Below are 21,894 nucleotides of genomic sequence, written 5' to 3'. Positions count from 1 at the left end.
CCCTCCCTCCCTCCCTCCCTCCCTCTCTTTCTATCTCTTTCTCTCTTGAAAAGCCCAACTCCTGCTCAATTCCCACATCTCCTTAGTTTAGTTTTGGATTTACAAACAACATTGCAGCTCTCACAGAGAACTATGAGTTGGCAGCACTGAACCAAAGCACCCCGTTTGACTTCTCAGGAAGCATACGGAGATGTGCCTGTAGAGCAGGAAGTGAGCTCTCTGGATGGATGGAAGCATGGGGAAAGGCAAAGGAGATTCACTCCAGGTCCTATCAGGATGAGCAGAACTATCACAAAGTTCCTGCCATCACCATCTTCTGTATACCACAGGTCCCATTCCAGGCAATATGTGCCTATTCCAGGCACCAGGAACAACCATACTCCCTTGCCACATCTATAATGATCCTTCCCAATGAAGGWCTGAATATAATGACCACGGCAGTGTGCAAGGCAGATGCCATCTAGGAATATAAAGAAAGCTTTTCTCCTAAGTCTTGTCAGCCTCCTGCTTTTCATTCCCAAATTCTTGTGAAGTAAAAACACGGAAAGTAGGAGCTGTTTGAGCAAAATACTACCTGGCCCTTCCATGCTTTCTTCACAGGAAAGCCACATGCCCGTGTGGAAGTATCTGAAGGCAAAGCGGTCATCCCCCGTCTCCCAGCCGTAGTGAACCACGTCCTGGGATGAAGAATTGCTAGCCCCGGCATCAGGCGACACGTGGACGCCAATACACTTGGTGTCTTTATTGGTCCCACACAAAGGCTTGGGCACCTTCTGAGTCCCGGTACACCAGTAGCTGCCAAGTAAGGCAGTAGTGGAAAGGCTGAGAGCCAGCAGGTTCAGCGTGACTGCCAGGAAAGGACGACGCCAAAGCAACCCCTTCAGCAGCTCCATCTGCAACAAACAAACAGGAGAGACTTTCACACCAGCCGCGAGTGCTGAGTCCCAGTGCTTCCCGGTGGGCACCTGTGGGGAGGGCATATGTGACGGAGAAATCTTCTCCCCTTTCCCAACTCTCTAGCATCTTATCCTGCAAGGAAAATCCATTTTCTGAAAGCCAGGATTATGGAAAAGTAGCTCAGCTTCAGCTACTTCAAAATACATTGAACACCTGTACAGAAGAAAAGGTTGAGCAGTTACCCCTCATACCTCTAGGGCTGAGTGYGCTGGTGTATGTGAGCATATGAGCAGCATTAAAGTCACAACCACATTCACTCTGTCTCAGAGATGGCACAGAAAAGATGTTAATCAACCTCCCTAAAACACCATGCATTGTCATTAGGTGGGCACAAATACTTTGCCAACTATTTGAGATTTCTTATTATCAGGTGTCCCAAAACAGTTTTCCAGCACAGGTGGAGAGGCTGGTGGTGTATTGATTTCCTAGTGGAAAAAGCAAGTCAGCAATCATTCCAGGACTTCTGAAGATTCCACCTCAAACTAGCGACCTGGTCAAGAGGGGCAACCAACCAACCTAGACCTGTCAGCTTGAGTTCAAACCACAAAGCAGCACCTCTCATCTGAGCAAGTTCTGCACTGCACATTAGCAATTTTGCAGTGTCGTCAGATGACAGTGTCTGTGTTCTCACACAAAGCGTCTAGGGGATTTTTTAAGTGCAAACATTCTCAAAGAGAGTCTTTCCAGTTTCATCTCATCTAAGAAAGTAATTCTAAAAGCAATTTCTGTACTAAGTTCTCGTGGCCTTTTTCACTCAAAGGGAAGCTTAAAATTTTAAGGTTCCTGCAAAACCCTGCACTGACTTCTGAGAACCCTCTTATCACTCCATAGATTGATTAGATGTCATCTTCCCACACATCAACTTTCATATTATCAACGCAAGCTTCTTCCCACATGGCACTCGCTATGTTTGGCACAATTTCATCCAGATACACCCACCCTTTCCTATTTATGACTCTCAAAATCTACTTGGCCATGAATAGATTCAGTTTGCACATACGCTGCAGGCTGTTGGTCCCTCGACATAACTCCTGTTGACTCACCCGACGTTGAAAGTGTGAGAAAGGCCCAGCATAATGTGGACACTGCTATAAATAAATGATACTAGACTGAACATGGCATTGTTTGAAGCAAGCTAAGAGGATACAGAAAAAAAGTGATGTAGTTTAGAAGCATTTGCTCTGTTAAGCATCAAGCTCAGAAATATGATCAACAAAGATTGTGCAGAAGCTCCTCTTGGGGAACAGGATTTGATTAGCATCTCATTACATTAAAAAAAAAAAAAAAAAAAGGTGCCTGATCCAGAACAATCTGAGCAGAGGCAAGAAAACAGTCCGCTCCTGAAGATGCCCTAAATTCTCTAGTGTTCTGGCTTCATTTGTCTCTTCTTCAGAGTATTTCTTTTTCTCAGCATTGCTCTCATAGCAGGACACTGGAGATGGTAGTCTTAATGCTACCACAGCTAATGAGTTCCACAATTTRAAAGCAGGACACTACAATCTCCGTAAAGCAAATATTTCTTAGGAACACACTGTTACGTAAAGGATCCTGAGAAAGCTAGGTGGCAAATCCTTCATTAACACTTTTTCAAGGGGAAAATCAGGCTTACAACTAAAAAGGCCATTATGTATAAAATTGCTTTTCTTCAAAAAGTTAGTCTTTTTGGCTCAAAATAGAAACCCTCTGCATACATTTTTTTTCTTCTTTTTCATCAATACTGGATTGTAAGATTTTCTGCCAAATGTTTTGTGTAACTCATATTTTTATTTCAAAAAAYGCTTCCACCCATAGTATTGTCATAATTCATTTCTTTGTTTTAAATTTTCAGTAATGGAAARAAGTATTCTCTCTAATTGATTTGTGATACCAGTTCAAAATGGACATCATTTCAGAAAAAAAATATGAAGAAGGCAAAAAAACAAAGAAACAAAAAGAAGAAAGAATTGGATCCAAAATAAAGAGGAAAAGGGGAATGGAAAGTAAATCTGAACTATGACATCATGAGAACATTTTCAGAAAAGTTTCCCTGMATAAAAACAAGGTACATACTGACAATAACTGAACCGCCAGTATTAATGTAGGAAGCCCCTTTCCCCCAACAAAAAAATAATTACCTTGCCAGGTGCTCAGGTCCTTGAAGTCTTGTTAATTTAGGCGAGTAATGCAGAAACTGGATTCAGACTTTGCCTTCTCTCTATTTCATTCATCTCTTCCAAGAAACCAAATTGCTTCAAAACTCCTTTCTTGTCTCCTCCCTTCCTCCCCTGCCCACCCCCAACCCAATGATTATTAAATGCTATCCTTCTAGCAGCTGTTTTGTGGAAAATGGTCATTTTATAATCCACAATGCAATCACAGCACAGCTGTTCTGGGAGATTATATAGGAAGAGATTGGTGCTGTGGACTGGGATTAAGAGTAAAACAGTGGCCTGTATTCACGGAGCAAAAAGTTCCAATACAGSACAAAAAGATCCCAGCCATGGCTCCATGCAATGGCTGTTTGGAAGATTGCAGGGAGTGAGTGGCTCTCTGACCAATACTTGAGAGGACAACAGACCTTAGCTCATAAGATACCGATRCCCTTGGCATCAGTTAACCTCCAGCCCTATGATATCTTCTTGGACATGGAAAGCAGAGAGGAAAAATAGGGAGAGGGAAGTTTATGCAACTGAATCTGCTCTGAGAACTGAAGATTTGATACTCTTCCCATCAGTGCTAGAGATATTAATGAAAAAAAAAAGAAAAAGGAAAACCTTAGTGGAACCACTGCCAAGTGGTGGACCGTGATCAAGGCATTACCACAATGCTAGAAGTGTCTGAAATAGCAATGAGTCAAAGAAGACCAATACTCAAGGGATGAGAGCACAGGGTCAACTTTTTAGTGTTCCTCGTAATGATAGCTTTTATCAAGGCATGAAGTTCACCRGGAATCCCAGCTCCAGCAGGATCACATCAGATGAATTTCGGAAGCTAGTAAGGAAAGACAGAAAAAAATCACACTCACAAGTCCCCTCTGTTCTTTGGTCCTAAAGGTTTAAAGATCCCACAATACTTATATCTTGTTTGGCATCAGAACAGGGTAATATGGACAGTATCACCTCTCTCAAGGAAGAACTTGGCAGACAGTCTCTAGAGCGACTAAATCAAACTGCAAGGTGGAGAGGCAGCCTGAAGGTACCTGTCTCACTTTGCACACTGAGATCCCCTTAGCTTTGCTCAGTGCCATGCAGATGAAGCTCCTACTACTCGTTGGAATAACCAGCATTTATACCATGCTGTTCTACAGCAGGTAACAGAGGGAAATAGCGGTCTGTATACTCTCATCTCCTAGACCTGACATGAGAGCAGAGGGATTGGGAGTCACGTATAGCAATAGCTCTAGTGACAGCGTAGCCTGCACCAGGCTCACAGAGCTGACATGGGCAGTGCTATCATAGACTCCTGACCCCTTTTGCCCTCACGCAGCGTGGTTGATAGCTGTGTGGTTACTTTAATCCTGGTCACTACATAAGCTCCTCTAACGTAGACAGATAATCATTTGTAAAACAGGCTAACTGGAAGCACTGCTGAATGTGTGTGTGCTGTATAAACTGATTGCAAGGTTTTTTTGATCAGAAAAAGGCTCTGTTTGACAGAGACATACTTTACAGATGACATTGTTTAAAAGAGAGAGTTGCAATTTTTTTCATTGGTCAGTATTTCCACACCTGAGCACCTTAAGCTTGGCTCAATAAACATACCCAGTATTTCAGGCTCAAGAAGGGATAAAGTCTATTTTATTTCTGATAATCCTGAATGAAAGACTGTATTTTAACATTTTCTATTTTAAACATATTGAGAGGTCCATTAAGATCCAGAATAGTAGGTTTCTAAAGCTAGGGTCATATGAATGCATATTGATGAAATGAGAGACTCATTTTAGATATCTAGAAATAGGAATACACATTTAAAAATAATTTCTACCTGAAATGTGTTAAGGTTTCAAAAAACATATGTCAGATTCAGTATTCTGAACAATGGCAGATATTTATCCTTCCAGAAGATGGCAATCTTTCTCTAATCTTCTCTTTAGGAGTCTCCACTGCTCACAGGTATACTGGGAGAAACCAACACCCAAGTTTAGGTTTCTATTCCATTTTTTGTTTTGCTCAGTCTTCCTCTTTTTTTTTCCTCTATTACTATGAACACTCTCTTTCCCTCACCTGAGAGAGTTCTTCTTTTTGAGTTATTTGAGCCCTAGAGACTTTTGAAACGACTGAGGAAGAAAAAAAGAGGAATGAATGGAGAAACTTAGTAGGTCATTTGTTCCACCTTCTGCCCTGTACAGAGCTGAGCTTTCTAATATATTTTCCAGCATTTTGTCATGAACTATACTAACTTTCTCAAGCCACAGCATTCCATCCACACATTATTGTGCACAGTTCATAGCACATCAATGCCAGAGCACATCTCCTGACATTCAACATAAAACTTCCCTTAGCAATCCTCTTTCATCCAATTTCTTTTAAAATCTTCATTCTAACCTCACCTTAATCTAACCAATTTGAACAGAAAAACAAATCTCTATCTATCTTTCACCCCAGTGCTCTTTTCAATTTTCTCCTCTCTGCATCTGGCATTTCCCACCATAGCCGAGCTTCACTAGAGGTTTTAGATGCCTTTCTCTCTTTGAACTCTACAGCAGCTGGTCCCTGGTGACTCGTTTAAAGATCACCCATTGAAGTAAATGCCCATAGCATGTTGATTTCCTGTGCAATCAGCCAAGTGCTTGGCTTATATAAACAAAACACGGAAATGAAACGTAAAACAGTCTTAGCACAACACCTCTAGGAAGATCGCTGTCTCTACAAAAGCCAGAGGCATTTAGCAGTGATGCATTTTTATCCTTCATGTATCACATCAACACTTAGGGTGTGTCCTGCCTGAAAATGACCCCATCARCTCTTAAAAACATCAATGGAAAAGAAGGCTGAGAAGCCCTTACCAGAACAGGGCCCAAGAATAGCAATACTTAGCTGGTAGATGTCACAAGGTACATGGCTCTTCATAACTGCCTGCAGGGAAAACAGGTATCACACACTGTTCTCACATTGTCTCATCAGCTGTCCTGAAGAGGAAGAGAAAGAATGGCAATTTACAACTGTAAAGTCACTTTGTGAAACTTGGACAAAAGATACACTCATACGTACCCATTGTACAGCAGATTTTTCACACATGACACTTCTGTGTTCCCTGCCACCCACAACTCCTGTTTTTGCTGTTTTTGCAGGAAGAAAGTCCCGACCTGCAGATCCCTCCTTTACTGCCACGCAGAAAGCAGCATCTGTCTCTGGGTGGCAGTGACACTAAGAGAGCCAGACTTCTCAAAACCAGTGACAGACTGCAAATGCCAGATTTCTTCCTGAGCTCTGAATAATTCCACTCAGATTGTAACCTTTATTTAGCTGTTTGCGTGATGCATTAGCTCTTACTCTACAAATGACCTCACCAGGCATTTTTTTTTCAGTCCAAGCATATTTAAAGGTGAATTCTGTTTTTAAACATGGACAGCTTACATTGCCAGACATAGTCTGTGGCACAGCAGACATGTACATTTAAATGGAACAAGAAAATGCATCTAAAGGATAAACAAACAAGCCTTCCATCAATTTGGATATAAGTTTACATTTCTTTCTATATTTTCCCAAAACAAGTCTTAGCTGGATGGATTTTTTTTCAACTTCATTTCATTGTTGTGCTCCATTTACAAAAACATTGGCTTAAAAAGTAGGCATAGAATGTTTTTTTTTTTTAAAAAAAAAAAGATTTAGCAGAGATTCTAGATGCCTCAATTTCTACATATGCAATGTAAGTCTAAAAGGGGTTGCTTTTCACAGAGCAAGCCAGTGAAATAATACAATATGGGAACAGACTCACCCAATTACTTCTTATTCTGGCTGTATAGGTATCCATTAAGAAACTCCATGAGATCTKATCCGATGCTTTGAAATGTATAATCAGGTTTGTCATTTTATTGATGGTTGCATGTTTTCTAAGCATGCCAGTTTATTATGGTACGTTGTGTCAGCTGCAGAATCAGCAGGGCTTCCACTTCTGCAGAATGTCTTTCTAATGTGGTAGTCCTCTTTATGAAAATTCTTGCCAGTTTTAAATCTACCAACTATAGGATCTTACTCATAGTTCTCACAAATCTTCACAGAAGCGCAAGCACCAAGGGCCAATAGCTGTGACAGGCTTTTTATTTTAATGTCAAGAGGGACCATTATGACAATGTATCTTGATCGTACATGTAACAGAAACCAAAGAAATTCAGACAATCATTTCTAATGGAAGACATAGCTTCTGCTGGATGTATMTCAAATATTTTATACAACTAACTAATATTGACTATGTAACCAGATATGATGGAAAATCCATCACACCATTAGAAAAGCTGTTCCAATAGTTAATTCACCTCATTCTTAAAACTTGCTCTAGATTTGTAATCACCATGTGCCAGCTTTAGCTTTCCCACCTCATCAGACTGTTCCAACACACAAGTAAATAGCCAGTGAAGTGATTTCCTAAAAATGTTATTGTGAAAGTCACAAATCAATGCATTTCATTAGAGGCCTACAGTATGATCTAATAAACTGGCTGACAGCCCAAATTCCTGGTTCTGTTCTTGGCTCTGACGCGTAATTTTCCTCTCCCATTGGCCAAGTCATTAGTGGCGCATTTACACTGCAGGCAAAGCGGTGGCAGTAATGGGGAGTAAACATTCAATGCTTGTTTTAATTGGGTGTTGCTAGCAAATTCGCTTCAGCAATATGAAGCACAGCATAGGATGCAAACCTCAATCCAGGAACACGGTGAATTAGTCTAAGCTGAATTCCAGCATTGCCATGGCTAGCCTAGAAGATCAAAAACAGCTTTTGGTTCCCTACACTATGAAGTTGTGTCTCCATAATCATTCCCACAGACACAAATCTACAGCACAGCTGATCCTTGTTGATGTTGGAATGGCCATAAAGCCAGTGAAAGAGACATTGTGTTTTGCTAGTAACAAATCTTGAGGCTATAGAATTAATACGTGCACAGAATACATTACATATGCAGATAATCTTAAGAGTCAAAGTAGCATTTAGTATTAATTTCAAAGGAAAAAAAAAGAGAAACTACACAGCTGAAACACAGTGCATTCTGATTTCACATATGAAAATGAGTAAGTCAAGTTAGGTCAAAGCAATTTTTGATTTGTCTTTTCCTCCACTCCATTGTGGTGGATCACAGTAAATAGAGATGGAAGAGACCTTCAAAGATGATCTAGTCAGTCTGTGTGCATCAGCACAATTTAAGTACCTTCTAGCCTCCTCTTAAAATTCTCTGAGACAAATGCTAGCAGACTCTGAAATTGGTATATTCCCTTGTAACATCTTGACTTCAACCAGGTTACATTACCCAACAGAAAAAGGTCACCTCTTTACTCTACCTCAGGTCTTCATCCCCAGTCTGAGTAATTTACTCTCCTGGTCATCAGCTTGAGGTCACTGGAACTACACAGTTTATTGAAGCTATACTCACACGCTGGTGTTGTAGGAACCAATGCTTCAAAGAAGAGTCTAAGTTAGCAGGAGAGCTTTGGAAATCAAAAAGAGTGAGTAAGACAGAGTTAGCTTTTTTTGAGGTGAGGCGTGGGAGGTGTTTTCGTTCATAAGCTATTAAAAACTCTTTGCTTTGGCATTCTAGAAGAAAAAAAAAGAAAGAGACAAATGGTAGGGGAAGGATTCATGTATAAGAAGGCAACATGATAAGAGGTACAGCCACCAAAATGTCCAAAAGGCACAGGAGACTTTCTCAGGCTGGTTTCACTGATGGAGTAGAGATAGTAATGAGTACAGGTCAGAGAAGCCAAGCTCTAATATGATGGTCCAAAGAGAAAAACAAAGTCAGCTTTCTTCACAGCACCGAGCAGAGGTTAGATTACAGTGGTGCTCTGAAAACAACAGTGCTAAGTATTATAACTGCACATTTTATCTTTCCAGATATCCAGTAACTACCAAGGATTAGGCTCTAGGGCATCCCTCTTTCACACTTTGAGGAGGATTGCAGATTCTCCATCCTTCACCTTGCAACATGTTGAAGTCACCTCATCATGGCCGCTCCTGCACAACAGCAGGTACACCCTGAGGCCGGTGTCCCAGCCCACCTCCAACCATCTGTGACCTTACGTGTCACACAAAGAGAGTGTCAGGCCCCGGGGAAGGTGCCAAGGATTTTGGACACCTGCCCCATGCCCACATGGGGAAGGGGCTCCCTGCCTCACATCTTCACAGACCACGAGGCCACAGGAGGATTCCCCCCTCCTCAAAGCTCCCCACTCCAGGGGATGGCTTGCTGTCCAGCTGTCCAGGATCCGTTTCTTCTTGCCGGAAGAGCTGGAGTGAATCTGCACCCCGCTCGGAATGGGGCTGCGGAGGCAGCACAGCCAGCGCACGCGGAGGCTTTTCCAGATGCCCTGGGGGAAGGGAGCGGCCTGGGCTGCTGGAAACGGAAACAAGAACTATTTTGGACACGGACGACGCAGAAGCTGGGCGTCTTCCTTTTATTTTCTCTCCTCCCAGAGCATTTCTCTGTCTCTCTCTCTGTTTACCGCCCTGTTCCCACATTTCTGGTTGCCAGGGCAACCCTGGCTCCACACATGCTGCACGTGTTTCCGTCCCCGGCCCGGCTGCGGAGGCTGGGGCTGAGCGTGCAACAGGGCCGGATGGGTCTGCAAGACGGAGGGCAGAGCAGCATCGTGCCAGCGTGTTCACCGAGCTGCTTCCTCCCTCCCCGCCCACTGCTTCCTGCCCCAGATGGGAACAACCTCCCCTCTAAGGCCGGCAGAGCTCAGAGGGATGGAGGAGACCAGTGCTAGGAACAGACATGAGCGCAGGGCAGAGATGGCATGAGGGAACCCTCATCGTTTGGCCCCATCCAGCTCGTGCCTGGTTGGGCATCTCCATGAGGTCCAGATTGCTCCAGTCATTGCTCCATGCTGGAACATACGAGGCCTGAAAATAGATCCCCTCACACTCCGAACACGTGTGCTTCCCATCCTGCCCTTGTGATGGATTTTTCCGGAATGGCACCTCACTGAAATCCTGCTGCCTCCAACCCGCTGCATGGCGCTTGGCCACAGCGAGCTCCCAGGCAGGAGAGACCACGGCCAACGCGACCGGCCAGCTGCAACTCATTGCATTTCGCACTTGCATGTTACAGCCCAGGCATGAATTATTGAAGTGTAGGCGATTATTTCCACCAGGGTCACAGCTAAGATGAATTAACAGACGTCCTTCTTTCTCGGCCCTCATATTTCTTCCGAACAGGCATAATTATGCAAAGACTCATTATTTAGCCAAATTTGCAGGAGGAGGATCTTGTCATAAATGGCAAAAGGCATCTTCCTCAAATACATACACAAAAATCCACATTTTTTTAAAAAAAATGATTTATTTTACACCAAGACAGTGCTAAGAGGATTCTTTTTGAGAAAAAGGGGATCTTTCAAAAAAGAAAAAATGTCATCAAGACTTTTTTTCATGTGGATATAACAAAATATTCCCTTGCCAGCCTTGTTCTGAGAAACAGCTAAGTGGTTTTGAATTAAATTAAAAACAAAACCAAAAAGAATAACTCATTAAAACAGTTGAAACAGACATGAGCTAGAAGACATTGGCTGTACATCTGGCAAAGCCTAAAGCAAGCAAAGCCAAACCTTGTGATGGGATGTGTCGAGTAACTTCTAATGAAGAAGCAATACTACTAGTAATGTCTTACACACTCTGCACACCCATTAACATATTAATCTCAACATTAGTCCTTCCCAGCTAGCCAAGGATTATAATTGCCAAACTTTACAGCTAAGTATTAAAAAGCTTGGATAAACAGCTTGGTTAAGCAAGAATTATTTGCCGTCACCTGAACAGGGTAAGTATGAGAGGAGAGCATTTGGCTAGTACGCTACTACCAAGGGCAGAGTTTAGAGAAATTAGGTCAGGCAGAATGGAAAGAAAACTTCAGGAATCTCTTCCACGCAGTGAAATGGGGTTGTCTGTGGAACAGTCTCCCATGGGAAGCTGTGGATACCCCATTGCTGAAAGCATATAAAAACAGACTGTACAAGATACTGGAAAATATAGTGCAGAGAAGAATCTCACAGAAGTTGGACAGGACTAGAATGTGAGAGGATAAACTGGGACAAGCTAGCAAGATTTTCCCCTCTCTAATTTCTATGGGTTGTTTTGTTTGTTTGTTTATTTGTTTTTATGACTCTAGTTGGCATTGCTTGAAATTCCTTCATATGCACCGAGAGAGGCAGAAAATGGGGCTGGAAAGAGAGAGGCGAGTATGTTTACTTGATGATACAAACCCCAGAAGCCCGGAGCCTTGCAAAGGCCATGGAACTAGAAAGACTGGCTGAACAAAACAGGAGAGAAAACAGCTCAGAGGAGTTGCTCGCACTTGGCTGATGCCTGTGAGATGAGTTAGTCTGAGGACACAGTGGATGAGGATTAGGGGTTAGGGGAGTGGAGAAGAGAGCAGTGTTGAGAGAGCTGTGACCCTAGTTAAGCATACTGAGGTCACTCACACTCTTCAGCTCGGATCCAGCTCTCTGCATGACTCTACCTTGCTATTTCACACTCAAAGATTTTGAGTTAACATTTGATTACTTTCCTCCTGCTCACCTTCCTTTTAAAGCAATAAAGCTATTTGTTTTGCTTTGTTTATAAATCTGCTTTCGAAGGGTTGGATTAAAACTGAGATTTCAGAACTAGTCGTTCCCTCTTTCATTAATACAGTGCTGGACACAAGAAACATCCGCAATTACTCTCAACAATCTGGAGGCCTCACACACAGCCCTGCCAATACACCGCAATCCTGGCTTTCAAAATCCCTAACATTTCAATCCATGGCTGGATATAGCTACAACTCACTCACTTCCCCTTTCATGATACCAAGAAGGTCTTTGGATCTGCTGAAGCCCCAGATCACTCCCGGTAACTCTGTGTTTTAATCCTAATGATGCCTAAGAATGGGCATTTGGAAAATTAACCAGTCCTAAGGCAGTCTTAGGAAAGTACCTCCATCCTACCGTACCACATTTTATCACTTCAGCCTTGGAACGCCTCCTGGTTTGGACTGATTGAGTACTCTGAGATAGCACCTCCACCCACAATTGCCATACTCTGGGTTTGGGGCAAATGGGATGTTTGAAGTACAATATTTCTAACACTTCAGCTACACTATTCTGGAATTTACTGATGTTTCTTTCCACCCCCAGTCTATTATAAATCTTAAATGTGTATTTCACAGCTTTGCTGGAGCAGATCATATGTTCCCACCCTTTCATTCAGAGATTAAAATGCACTTCATTATTAAATGAAAATGAAACTCTGAAGTGATGGAAATTCCCATAAATTCTTCATAGTTACTTTTACTTTTGAGCTAGCTCAACCTTGGCACTGGAAAACTGGAGACCATTCTTTTAAAAGTTCAGTTGGAGTCCTCAAGAGGTTTTGAGATCGTTTGGGACGCGAGAGCTACTGAAGTCTTTTTGCTGTTGCTAAAAGAGTGGGGGTTCCAGTTCAAGTCTGGTAAGGTACAACGTGTCCCAGACAAGATCAATTGCTGTTTTGGGTCAGCTGGGGCAGAGACACTAAAGGAGCCTACCACTTATCTGGCCTCCTTTACTAGTATTTCACAATGGGAAGACTCCTGCACAAATGCTTATCCACCTCCTCGCTCCCAGGCTTTCACTGGGGCCCTGACTCAGGCACTCAGTTCACTAGCACACAGCTGAGATGTACATCCAGGGAAAGTGACTTCACTCCAGGCTCTCAGCCAGATGTTCARTCACTGCTTGGAATACGACTGTGGCTCGCAATGCATATTGTCCACTTCAAGAAAGTTTCTCTCCCTCTTCTCGAGCCCCCACAGTTCCTTTTTACTCCTACATTATGTGTAGGTGATGAAATTTCCTACAAAATAGAGCAGCAGAGGAGCTGAACTTCTGTCTACCCTGTAGGTGAGGAGATTTAATCAAGTGCTTTCCGAAGAGTTTAGAGACCTTCACAGTGACAACAGAGAGCAAAAAGCCTCCTTCTGATACTTAGGACTTTTTCTCTGAGCTTTCCCAGTAGTGATCATACCTTTCAGGAATACAATTGCATCTGCTGGATACCACAGGCACCTAGCTTGCTCCCCATCCCTGCATAGCATCCACCTTCAGACTGGCTCCAGCTTTCACCAAGCCCATGTTTTCTGTTACATCTCCATCTTTTAAAAATAACATCTAAACTGGTTCACAAGACTTTAAACAACAAGGAACTTATGTCCCTAAATGGTTCCACTGCATAGAAAGTCTCATATAGTCAAGTTCTCACCTTCTAAGCTGCTTTCCACTGTGAGCCACTGATATGACATCTATTAATAAGCAAGGTAATTGAGGCCCTGGACTGAACACAGAATCACAGAATCATAGACTGGTTGAGGWTGGAAGGGACCTCTAGAGATCATCTAGTCTAGCCCCCCTGCTCGAGCAGGGACACCTAGAGCACGTGGCACAGGGTGGCATCAGCACTAGTAATGCAGCTTTCAGCATTGTTAGCTTGCTCATGTGCTTCCTATCAAGTTTTAGCTTGTGCCAGGTAGCCCTCTCCTAACAACAGTGGGGCAGTCTTGCCTTGTACCACAGGTCAGGGCCATGGATCTTGCAGGTGGCTTGGACAAGACAGCCTGCTTTGGGGGAGAAGAGGTTTCACTTGAAGGGATGCTGTGCCACACACCCTTAAGTTCAGCGAACTGGGTTGTTTTATTTATTAGTGTAGGTGTAACCTAGATTTCAGCAAGACCTTTTCTCCTAAGGTTGTTTACTATTAGAAATCTCTCTCCTAGCTAGAGTATTTGTAGATTGTGATTAAGTCAATTCATAACTTTCTCTTGTATAAACTATATTTTGAACCCTTTCCAGTTTTCAGCATCCTTTGATAAATATAAGCAAGAAAACAGAAGACAGTCCTGGAGTATTATCTCACTGGTCATGTCTGTAATCTGAGTCCTTCCCAGTTTCCCTTTCCATATGATCACAGCAACAAGGCACAAAGTCCTCCTTCTTTCACCTGTGTACTTAATTTCTAAGGTCAGGAATCCAAGGGGTGTGGGCTAACTGGGTAAAACACTCATTAGTGTATGCGAACTAAGTGCTCAGGAGACTAAGATGTTAAGGGATGCCGCACTTTGCTACTGTTCAGGTTGGACACAGCCATTAGTTAGACTGAAGAAAAGGAAAATCTCCCGTTCGTTATTTCCCCTATGCATTTAGGGGCAATGTCCTTCTTAGACTGTTTGGGCTTTTAGTCTAAAGACTGATTTCCATGTTCCCCATATGTTATACAATTTGTTCCAGAGTATTGTCTCTCATCTTCTTGTCACATCCTATATGCACACTTTTTTTTTTTTTTTCCCCTAAGAAAGTTGCTCTGGTATTTCGTTGCTGAAATGCACTCAAGTATTCCAGCTCCACCTTTATTATTTGAGCTGACTCTGATATTGCTTTTCTCCTTACTATTCTGCATGACATACGAATCTTTTCAGTGATAGCCTAAAATTTTCTTGATAAATACATTCAGTAGCATCAACCTAGGCATTTAGCTCTGTAGGAAGCCTCACTAGAAGCCCTTGCTGATAGCCATGCCTCTCCAAAAGGTACTTTCTGAAATGTAACTGCTGATCAGCTTTTAAGTAATATATAATATAATATCCCTTTCAAATAATATATAATACAGGTAGCATTGATCATCTTTGCTCCTAATCTTGTCACTCACAAGAAAGTTTCCACACGATTACCTGTTGATGCTTATATGTCACTGTCTTGATCATTATGTCATAAAGCAAAAAATATATATATTACAAATGAATAGATGATTTTGTATATAAGGCATTCTTCTTGAGCTCATTTCCAAGTTGAGCTATACAGATCTAAATAAATGTCACTCAATCACTTCACCTCTGATTTGTATGAGTAAAGCAAGGTTAAGTCATTTCTGTTCAAGGGATGCTGAGAGAACGCAACCAGGCAATCACTATAAGGAAGTCAGTGACACAAGTTACATGAGCGTGTAGACAGAATGTCACAATGTCATTACATCCACACTCAGGGCTTGAGGACATCGTCATGCAAGTACTGCAATGCTACAAAGCAAATATTACAGCGTTTCAACCTCACCAGCCCGCTGGTGTAACACAGTTGTCACTATGCCTCAACATAATTGTCACTAGCTTGCTAGGCAACCATCACAAAGCAGTAATGCCCTGTCATTATACTTGGGGACAGTCATGAGGCTACATTTTTCAGTAGCAATGTTCAGGTGTTCTTTTGTAGTGCAACCCTTGCCTGGGAAGCGGAAGAAATGGAGACTTCCCCTGCAAGCAGCGTTTGCATGAATGTTTAAAATTATTAAAATATTATATAGTAGCATATTTATTTAATTAATAATTATTATTTACAAATAAAAGCCTCCTTCTAATTTGCAAGCAGAAATGCAGACTGCAACTATGAAGCTGAATTTCTCTGCCATCAAAATTTTGTGTGAATTTTCCTGCATGTCTGTCCCTTTTCTTTACAAATCCTGCACTCTAAGTCAAGAGAAAAGTTTTAAAGGCCAAATCCAACGACCTTGATAAACACCATATCTACCAACCTGGGAGCTCATTGTCAGCACATTGTTTTCCCCCTAGAAAAATGACGGGTAACCTTCACTGGGGCACTACTTCAGCTTAGAGGGACAACTTCTTCCCTTCAGCAAAGAGTTAAGTGGCATTAAGTGGTTTGCATTTGACAAAGTTAAGAAAGCAAGAGATTTATTGTGCTAGCTCTTATCTCTTGAAACAGCTTTGACATGCAGAATGTTTGTTCACCAGTGATTACCTGGGTGGAGAAGTTATTGTTGCTTAAATTATTTACTTTTAAAACCACAGCTATTTGCCCCCACCCTTCTCAGGCTGCCCTATGCACTTAAGCACAAACACACCTTAACATAACTGGGAAGCACCAGAAAGGACTACAAAGAGCACAAGGAGGGTGGCTCTTGAGGGATACACCTGTCAGGAGACAGAGACATCCACTGGGGCTAGTGGAAGGACCTGGAGAGGGAAAAAACAAGTGTCACTTGCCCTTTGCTGGATGGGCTGCTGAGTAGAGAAATTTGAGRGAAGTTGTGGACGTTAATGAAGTAAGAGAAGTCCTGGCAGAAAAGAATCAATCATTCCCTTTTTCCCTGCCATCTCCCCACGAGATCTGAGGCAGGAATGAGTTTTTCAGTTAACTGAGTAAATACAAGTGCAAAGGCCTCACGTGTAGTCAATAGGCTGGATAAGCTCTCTCCTGCCCCTGCTTCCTGCAGGGAGATCAAGCCTCCACTTCCTACTTTTCTGTGTTTCTCCAAGACTCTTACACCTTTCATTAACAACTGCCTGAAGGGAATGAGAAGCAGAAGGGGATGAAAGAGCTGGGTTTCATTTGGCTTTACAGCTGTGCCCCCACTGGTGCACTGAAAAGAACCGCATTCAAGTGCAGAAAAGAGATGGAAAATCAGTACTGGATTAGTGTTTGGAAGGAATCTGTGTTCCCTGAGGTAACTGGCAACACTCGCATTGGTTTTTAATGKTGCACGGTTACACCCATAGTCTTTGCTCCAGCCAAAGCAAGTTCATTTTCTGGCCTGCAACACGTTGTCCTGTGTCCATTCCAGTTTGGCAGTCTGAAACCAACAGTCTAGGCTTCCATTACTGGTCTTCCCTTGGGAAGCTACTCTGCACACTAACAGAGGATAGCTGCTAGCAAAGATTTCCTGATACTCAACTGAAATTTTCCTTTCACTCAAGCTCTTTCCATTAGTCTAGGTATTTTCATTCACAGTTTCTCCCTTATGCACCAGCCTCCATCCCTCCAAGATGAAGTTTTGTCAGAGAATGGAAGCCCAGGATTTCAGAAGTGCCTATGCCCGCCCTGTCACACTCTGGTTCGCACTCCTGTCAAAAGGATGCAGGGCCACATGGTGTTCTGAGAGAAGAAACTTCATTTTAAGTGAAAAAAAATACCCACAGTTCCAGTTGCAGTCACTAGTAATAGTGGAAGCAATAGGGATGAAGAGCTTACAATTCCAGTGTGATAGACCTGGCTACCTCCAGAGTCAGGTCTCCTTGCTTGTGAGAAGACCCACAGTCATATCACATAATCGCATAATCCAGGCAGGAAGGTCAGCATCACTTGCCTAAAAACATACCCAAAAGTATCCAAATCAAAGCATATTATGAATAAAAAAATGGCATCTTGACAGATAGACTCTTCTCTTCTTGAATAGTGACTCAGATCTCTGGGGTCACTTAGTAATTACTGATCATGCTAGTGATTACTATTGCATGTCAGCATCTACATCAYGTTTACCTCTAATCAAAGGGGTGGTTCACTGTATCTCTGACCAGTATCTATACCATGGGGCCCCAACCTCTACGCATTTCCATACTGCAGATAACAATAACAATAATTAGATGATATTGGTTTATTTCCACATATTGTTACAACAGGGTACCAGTAAGAGTAATAAGCACAAGCATTGCATTTTTCTCTTCTACTAGTGTGAATTTAATCATACTGCTACCAATAATATATCCCTTCGAGTAGATGAACTCTCAGGGATACCTTACCTTTACGTGTAAGGAGCCATAGTCCCAACATGCTTATTCTTGATGTTCCAGTGACTCTATCTATAATGAGCAATTCTGGCATGACTGAAAAACAGTGCTTATTTCCCAGAGCTATTAATTGCAGGTCCCTCTGCAGCCTGCTCATGGAAGTAGTCAACATCCAAGTCAAACTCAGGTAGGAGATAGGCAGAATGTGGCTCACCTACATGTAGACCTTAGAAAGAAAGAGTCAGACAGGGCCATATGATATGTGTCATGGTTTAAGTAACTCTTGTTTAGCACTTTACGACCATCCTCTCAGTTAAAACACACTAGCCAAACTGCCTGTGATAACCTGAATGCTGTAGCACGTTATGCTGTGAGTACAGGACAGCATAAACCACATCCAGTAATAGCTAACTCTTTAAGTGGTCAATGCACACATTTATTCTCTCAAGGACTGAGAATCAGAGAATACATACTGCTCTTTTATAACATACYGCCTCACCTCTCCAGGGCACGTGCATGCACATACATGTATTCTTCCCATAATGTCTCACTTACTTTAAGGATAAAAATTCCCCMGCCAAGAAGGGCACGACTGCCAAATCATACTGATGTGGAAAAACATAARATTTGCAGCATAAGCAGAAATACTCAGCAGGATGTTTCCAGGCAAGCAGCTACGCACTGGAAATGCCACAACTGCCTTGGTGTGAAGCGCAGGGCTGAGGCAGCCGGGCTGCTCAGGTCCCACAGACACCTGTGGCTATTGCACAGCCCGAACACTGAGTTCCCCTCACTGCTACCAGGGGCCCTGTTACCAAGCGATGTTTATCAGAACATAAAGGTGACAGAATTCCACTGGAAAACCAACAGGGCACTCCCTCACTTTAATTTTATTTATTTATTTTTTATTTTTAATTTTTTTTTAGGAAAGTCACACCTGCCTTCCTATGACATGCCCTAAAGACCAGCAAGCAAGCAAGCAAATGATCTTTATGCTATTAGTCATGACAGGAGCATTTAGGACAATGATGTGTGTCCTCCTAGGCATTTGAAAGCACTAAACAATGCAGTCATAAATGAGGGCATATACAGGTTAAGAAAATGAAGCACTAACAAGCCAGCCTTTGTTCCAAAAGCTTTAAAATGTAATTCCAAATTGCCCRCCTCCCTGGCAATCAGATGTTAGATTATATTACAGCAGTTCACTCTGATGACGGGGAAGAGAGATCAAAAATCTTAAATGTTACTCTTCAATGGCAAAAAAAACATGGGAGAAAACTGTTCCACTGACAAAATGACAAAAACAGGCCACATCATCTGGACAAACTGATAAATCAGTTGTGGATCTTGGAATCCACACAATAGTCAAAATAGTTTTATTTAACTGTTGCTGTGTATGTGTATACCAGGAAATACTAAAGTCCCCCAAGCATTATGTCCTTTTTAACAGCTTTCAGTGTGGAAATTTGGAGACCTTAAGGCTAAGAAGCCCTAAACCCAAAATAACAGATTTTGGTGGGCAAACAAATAAGTGTCCTGATGTGTGGCACTTCCAAATGGATGTAGGCGTCCCAAGCTTCTTCACTGACTCTCCCCAGAAAGCTCCCTTCTGCCATGTATGCACAGTGTATTTAGACAGAAGGTTACATGGGTTGGATTTCAAAGGAAGGAATGTCAGAAGRGCTCTTCCAGCCATGAATGGCCTCCAGATGTGGGCTTTTCTTTTCCAGCCTTGGGGGGAGGGGATGCAAATGCCTTGTATTTGCTTCACAAAATTAAATGGAAAAACATTGTCTATGAAGAAGGGTGGGCAGAGAGAGAAGGCGGAGTCAGAAACGAGGAGAAAGAGGAAAAGGAGAAGCACAGCTTAAACAGCTCAGGATCTATGCCATCTTAAGTTATAGATTTTGGGTATAGGTTGGTCATTAAAATGCAGGGCAGGCATCAGCAATCAAGACATTTGAAATGGAAGGGGCCCAATAAAGCAAAAGGTAGTTTTGCTTGAAAAAAGTGTATTCTTCCCCTCCCAGAGCTCTGGCAGGATTTACATTGTGAAACACCCCCAGAGACGCTGCTTGGGAGATTGTGGCCAGGGCAGCTCGGTGGTTGAAACTGCACTAAGCCACAACTGACATAGCTCTGTTGCCAGCACCCACAACCCCAGACTTGTAGCTGGCTATCTTTTCCTGTTCAAAGATTGTCTGGGAAGAGCTGAGACCTCCTTCCAGCTGATTCATGCAAAATTATTCTCCTCGATTGAAATTCGGCCCCAAGCGATGAATCTGTGCAAGCTGGAAAGACCAGAATCCCTGGGGATAAATTTTACTCTCAGTTATTTCTGTAAATGTTCTACTCACTCTTGCAAATATGCAGAACCTGAACTTCATCACTGATATGGAACAAGTAGGCATTTCCTACTTGGGCAGGTGTAACTACTTGGATCAGACAGCCAGGGCATATTTACTGCTCCTTCAGCACAGGGAGACTATGTCCCTCTTCTAAATCTCTAAGGACATCTACTGCCCTGGCAAAGGTAATAGGGAAAACAGCACTTCTCACATTTTAAAAACCTGAGCACAGTGTTTGCTCACTTTCACTGTCATGTCTCTGTTCCTGGATCATGACACGGGCAAGCAAACCAGTGCAAAGAACAGTAGGAATGCTCGTAAGAGATGTCAGCTGTCTGGAAGTTTGCAGTCTTCTCCAAGCTCACTGGTTTATTTCTCACCTCTCCTGTAGTAGCTCAAGAATGGTCAGAGAATAATTAGAGGAATGATGGTAACAAAACCACCACCATCAACAAAAAAAGGATTTGTAATAAAAATGTAAGATCTGGAGCAGGCCAGACTGAGGATGTATTATGTTTTCTCTAGCATTGACCAGGTATGCAGGTAAGTATAAGAAACAGAAGAAGCATAGATTACATCCCAGTATGCCAGCTAACTGAGATGTTAGCAGCCAGCTCTTTAGGACATTTTTGATGCAATGATAGCATATGTGCCATTGCGTCCATCCTTCCATCACCAAAGGAGATATGCTCCATGGTTGTACCTAACCCTTTCATGAATCTGGCATCTATCACATCTACATTCTGTGGCAATGAGCTCCATTATTCTCTGATGCCTAAGTGGAAAAGCACTTTATTTGCTTTAAACCTACTGCCTGATCAGTTTATCAGCTGCCTTTGGCTTTCGTGATATGAAACTGCGTGTTAGCTCTCTGTTGACGTTCTCCATACCATTCATGATTCCCTTTCAGCCATCGCTTTTCCAAGATAAGCAGWCTGTGCTGGCCTAAAAACTACCTCCTGCTTCTGACCCTTGTTGATGTCCTCTCTATTCTTGCTAGTGTTTCTCTATGTTTTTCAAAGGGGTRATCAACATTAAAACTTTTATCAAACCATTCAGTATACAGAGGCCTAATCATGTTGTTTCTTTTGTACTCATTCTTAACATTCCTCTTTATCTTTTTGAATCTCCACAGATCCTTGAGGAAGTGTTTTCTGAGAACTGTCCCCAACAATTCCACGATCTCCTTTCCTGCTGGCAGTAGCTGACTTGCAGCCTTCCAGTGTGTCCATACAATAAGGTTTCATTCTTTCTTGTGGATTGCCCTTGCATTTGCTGCCACTGTTTCTCAGCTGTCATTGACTGCCCAGTCACTGAATGCCAGAAGAGTTTCTGTAGCCCTTTGCAGTCAGCTTTATACTGCCTCTCTGGAATAGTTCTGGGATACAAGTAAACCCTCTTAACTTTCTGTTCACTTTGCTCTCCATATCACTGCATGTCGCACAGCACAAGTATTAGAAAAGAGCCCTATGAGGTCCATTTGAAGTGCTTCGTCTGAGGCTTGTTTTCTCACTCTCTGTTGGCCGAGCTTTTCACAGAGCTTTTCACCTCTGAAGAGTGCTCCATCACAGATAACTGTCTGGTTCCAGCCTTTGACAAAGGCAGGGTGTTCGCGTGGCAGGTATGTGAGGACATTCTCTGTAGATCCCAATCCCTTTAATGTTCTGGCCCTTAAATCTGGCACAGCTGGCATTGCAGGAACTGAGCACAGGCACCTGCTTGTGTGTTACTGAGTTCTAGACTGCATCCATGGATGCTGCACAGGAAGAACTGAGTTACTCCACAGGAAAGGTTGTGACATTTTACATCACTGGAGGTARGGTATGGATCTGCTCCACTGCTCTGTATCTCCATATCTCTGTTATCTCCTCTC

General features: G+C 42.6%; 1 protein-coding gene across 1 annotated transcript in view; it reads right to left on the bottom strand.

Moving 5' to 3' along the window:
• GSG1 (germ cell associated 1) overlaps positions 1 to 6,005 on the bottom strand; it is a 13,000-nt gene extending 6,995 nt beyond the window's left edge. The window contains exons 1-3 of the mRNA XM_026040406.1: positions 5,942 to 6,005; positions 3,908 to 3,927; positions 575 to 893 (exon numbers count right to left, since the gene is read on the bottom strand). Of these exons, the coding sequence (XP_025896191.1) occupies positions 575 to 893; positions 3,908 to 3,927; positions 5,942 to 6,005 (403 nt within the window). The remainder of the gene's footprint in view (positions 1 to 574; positions 894 to 3,907; positions 3,928 to 5,941) is intronic.
• Positions 6,006 to 21,894: the final 15,889 nt, after the last annotated feature.

This window comes from Nothoprocta perdicaria, unplaced genomic scaffold (assembly GCF_003342845.1).
Source record: "Nothoprocta perdicaria isolate Ctin4 unplaced genomic scaffold, notPer1 scaffold_256, whole genome shotgun sequence".
Lineage (NCBI taxonomy): Eukaryota > Metazoa > Chordata > Aves > Tinamiformes > Tinamidae > Nothoprocta > Nothoprocta perdicaria.
The sequence above is the reverse complement of the archived record's forward strand: the minus strand, read 5'-3'. Positions and strand labels throughout refer to the sequence as shown.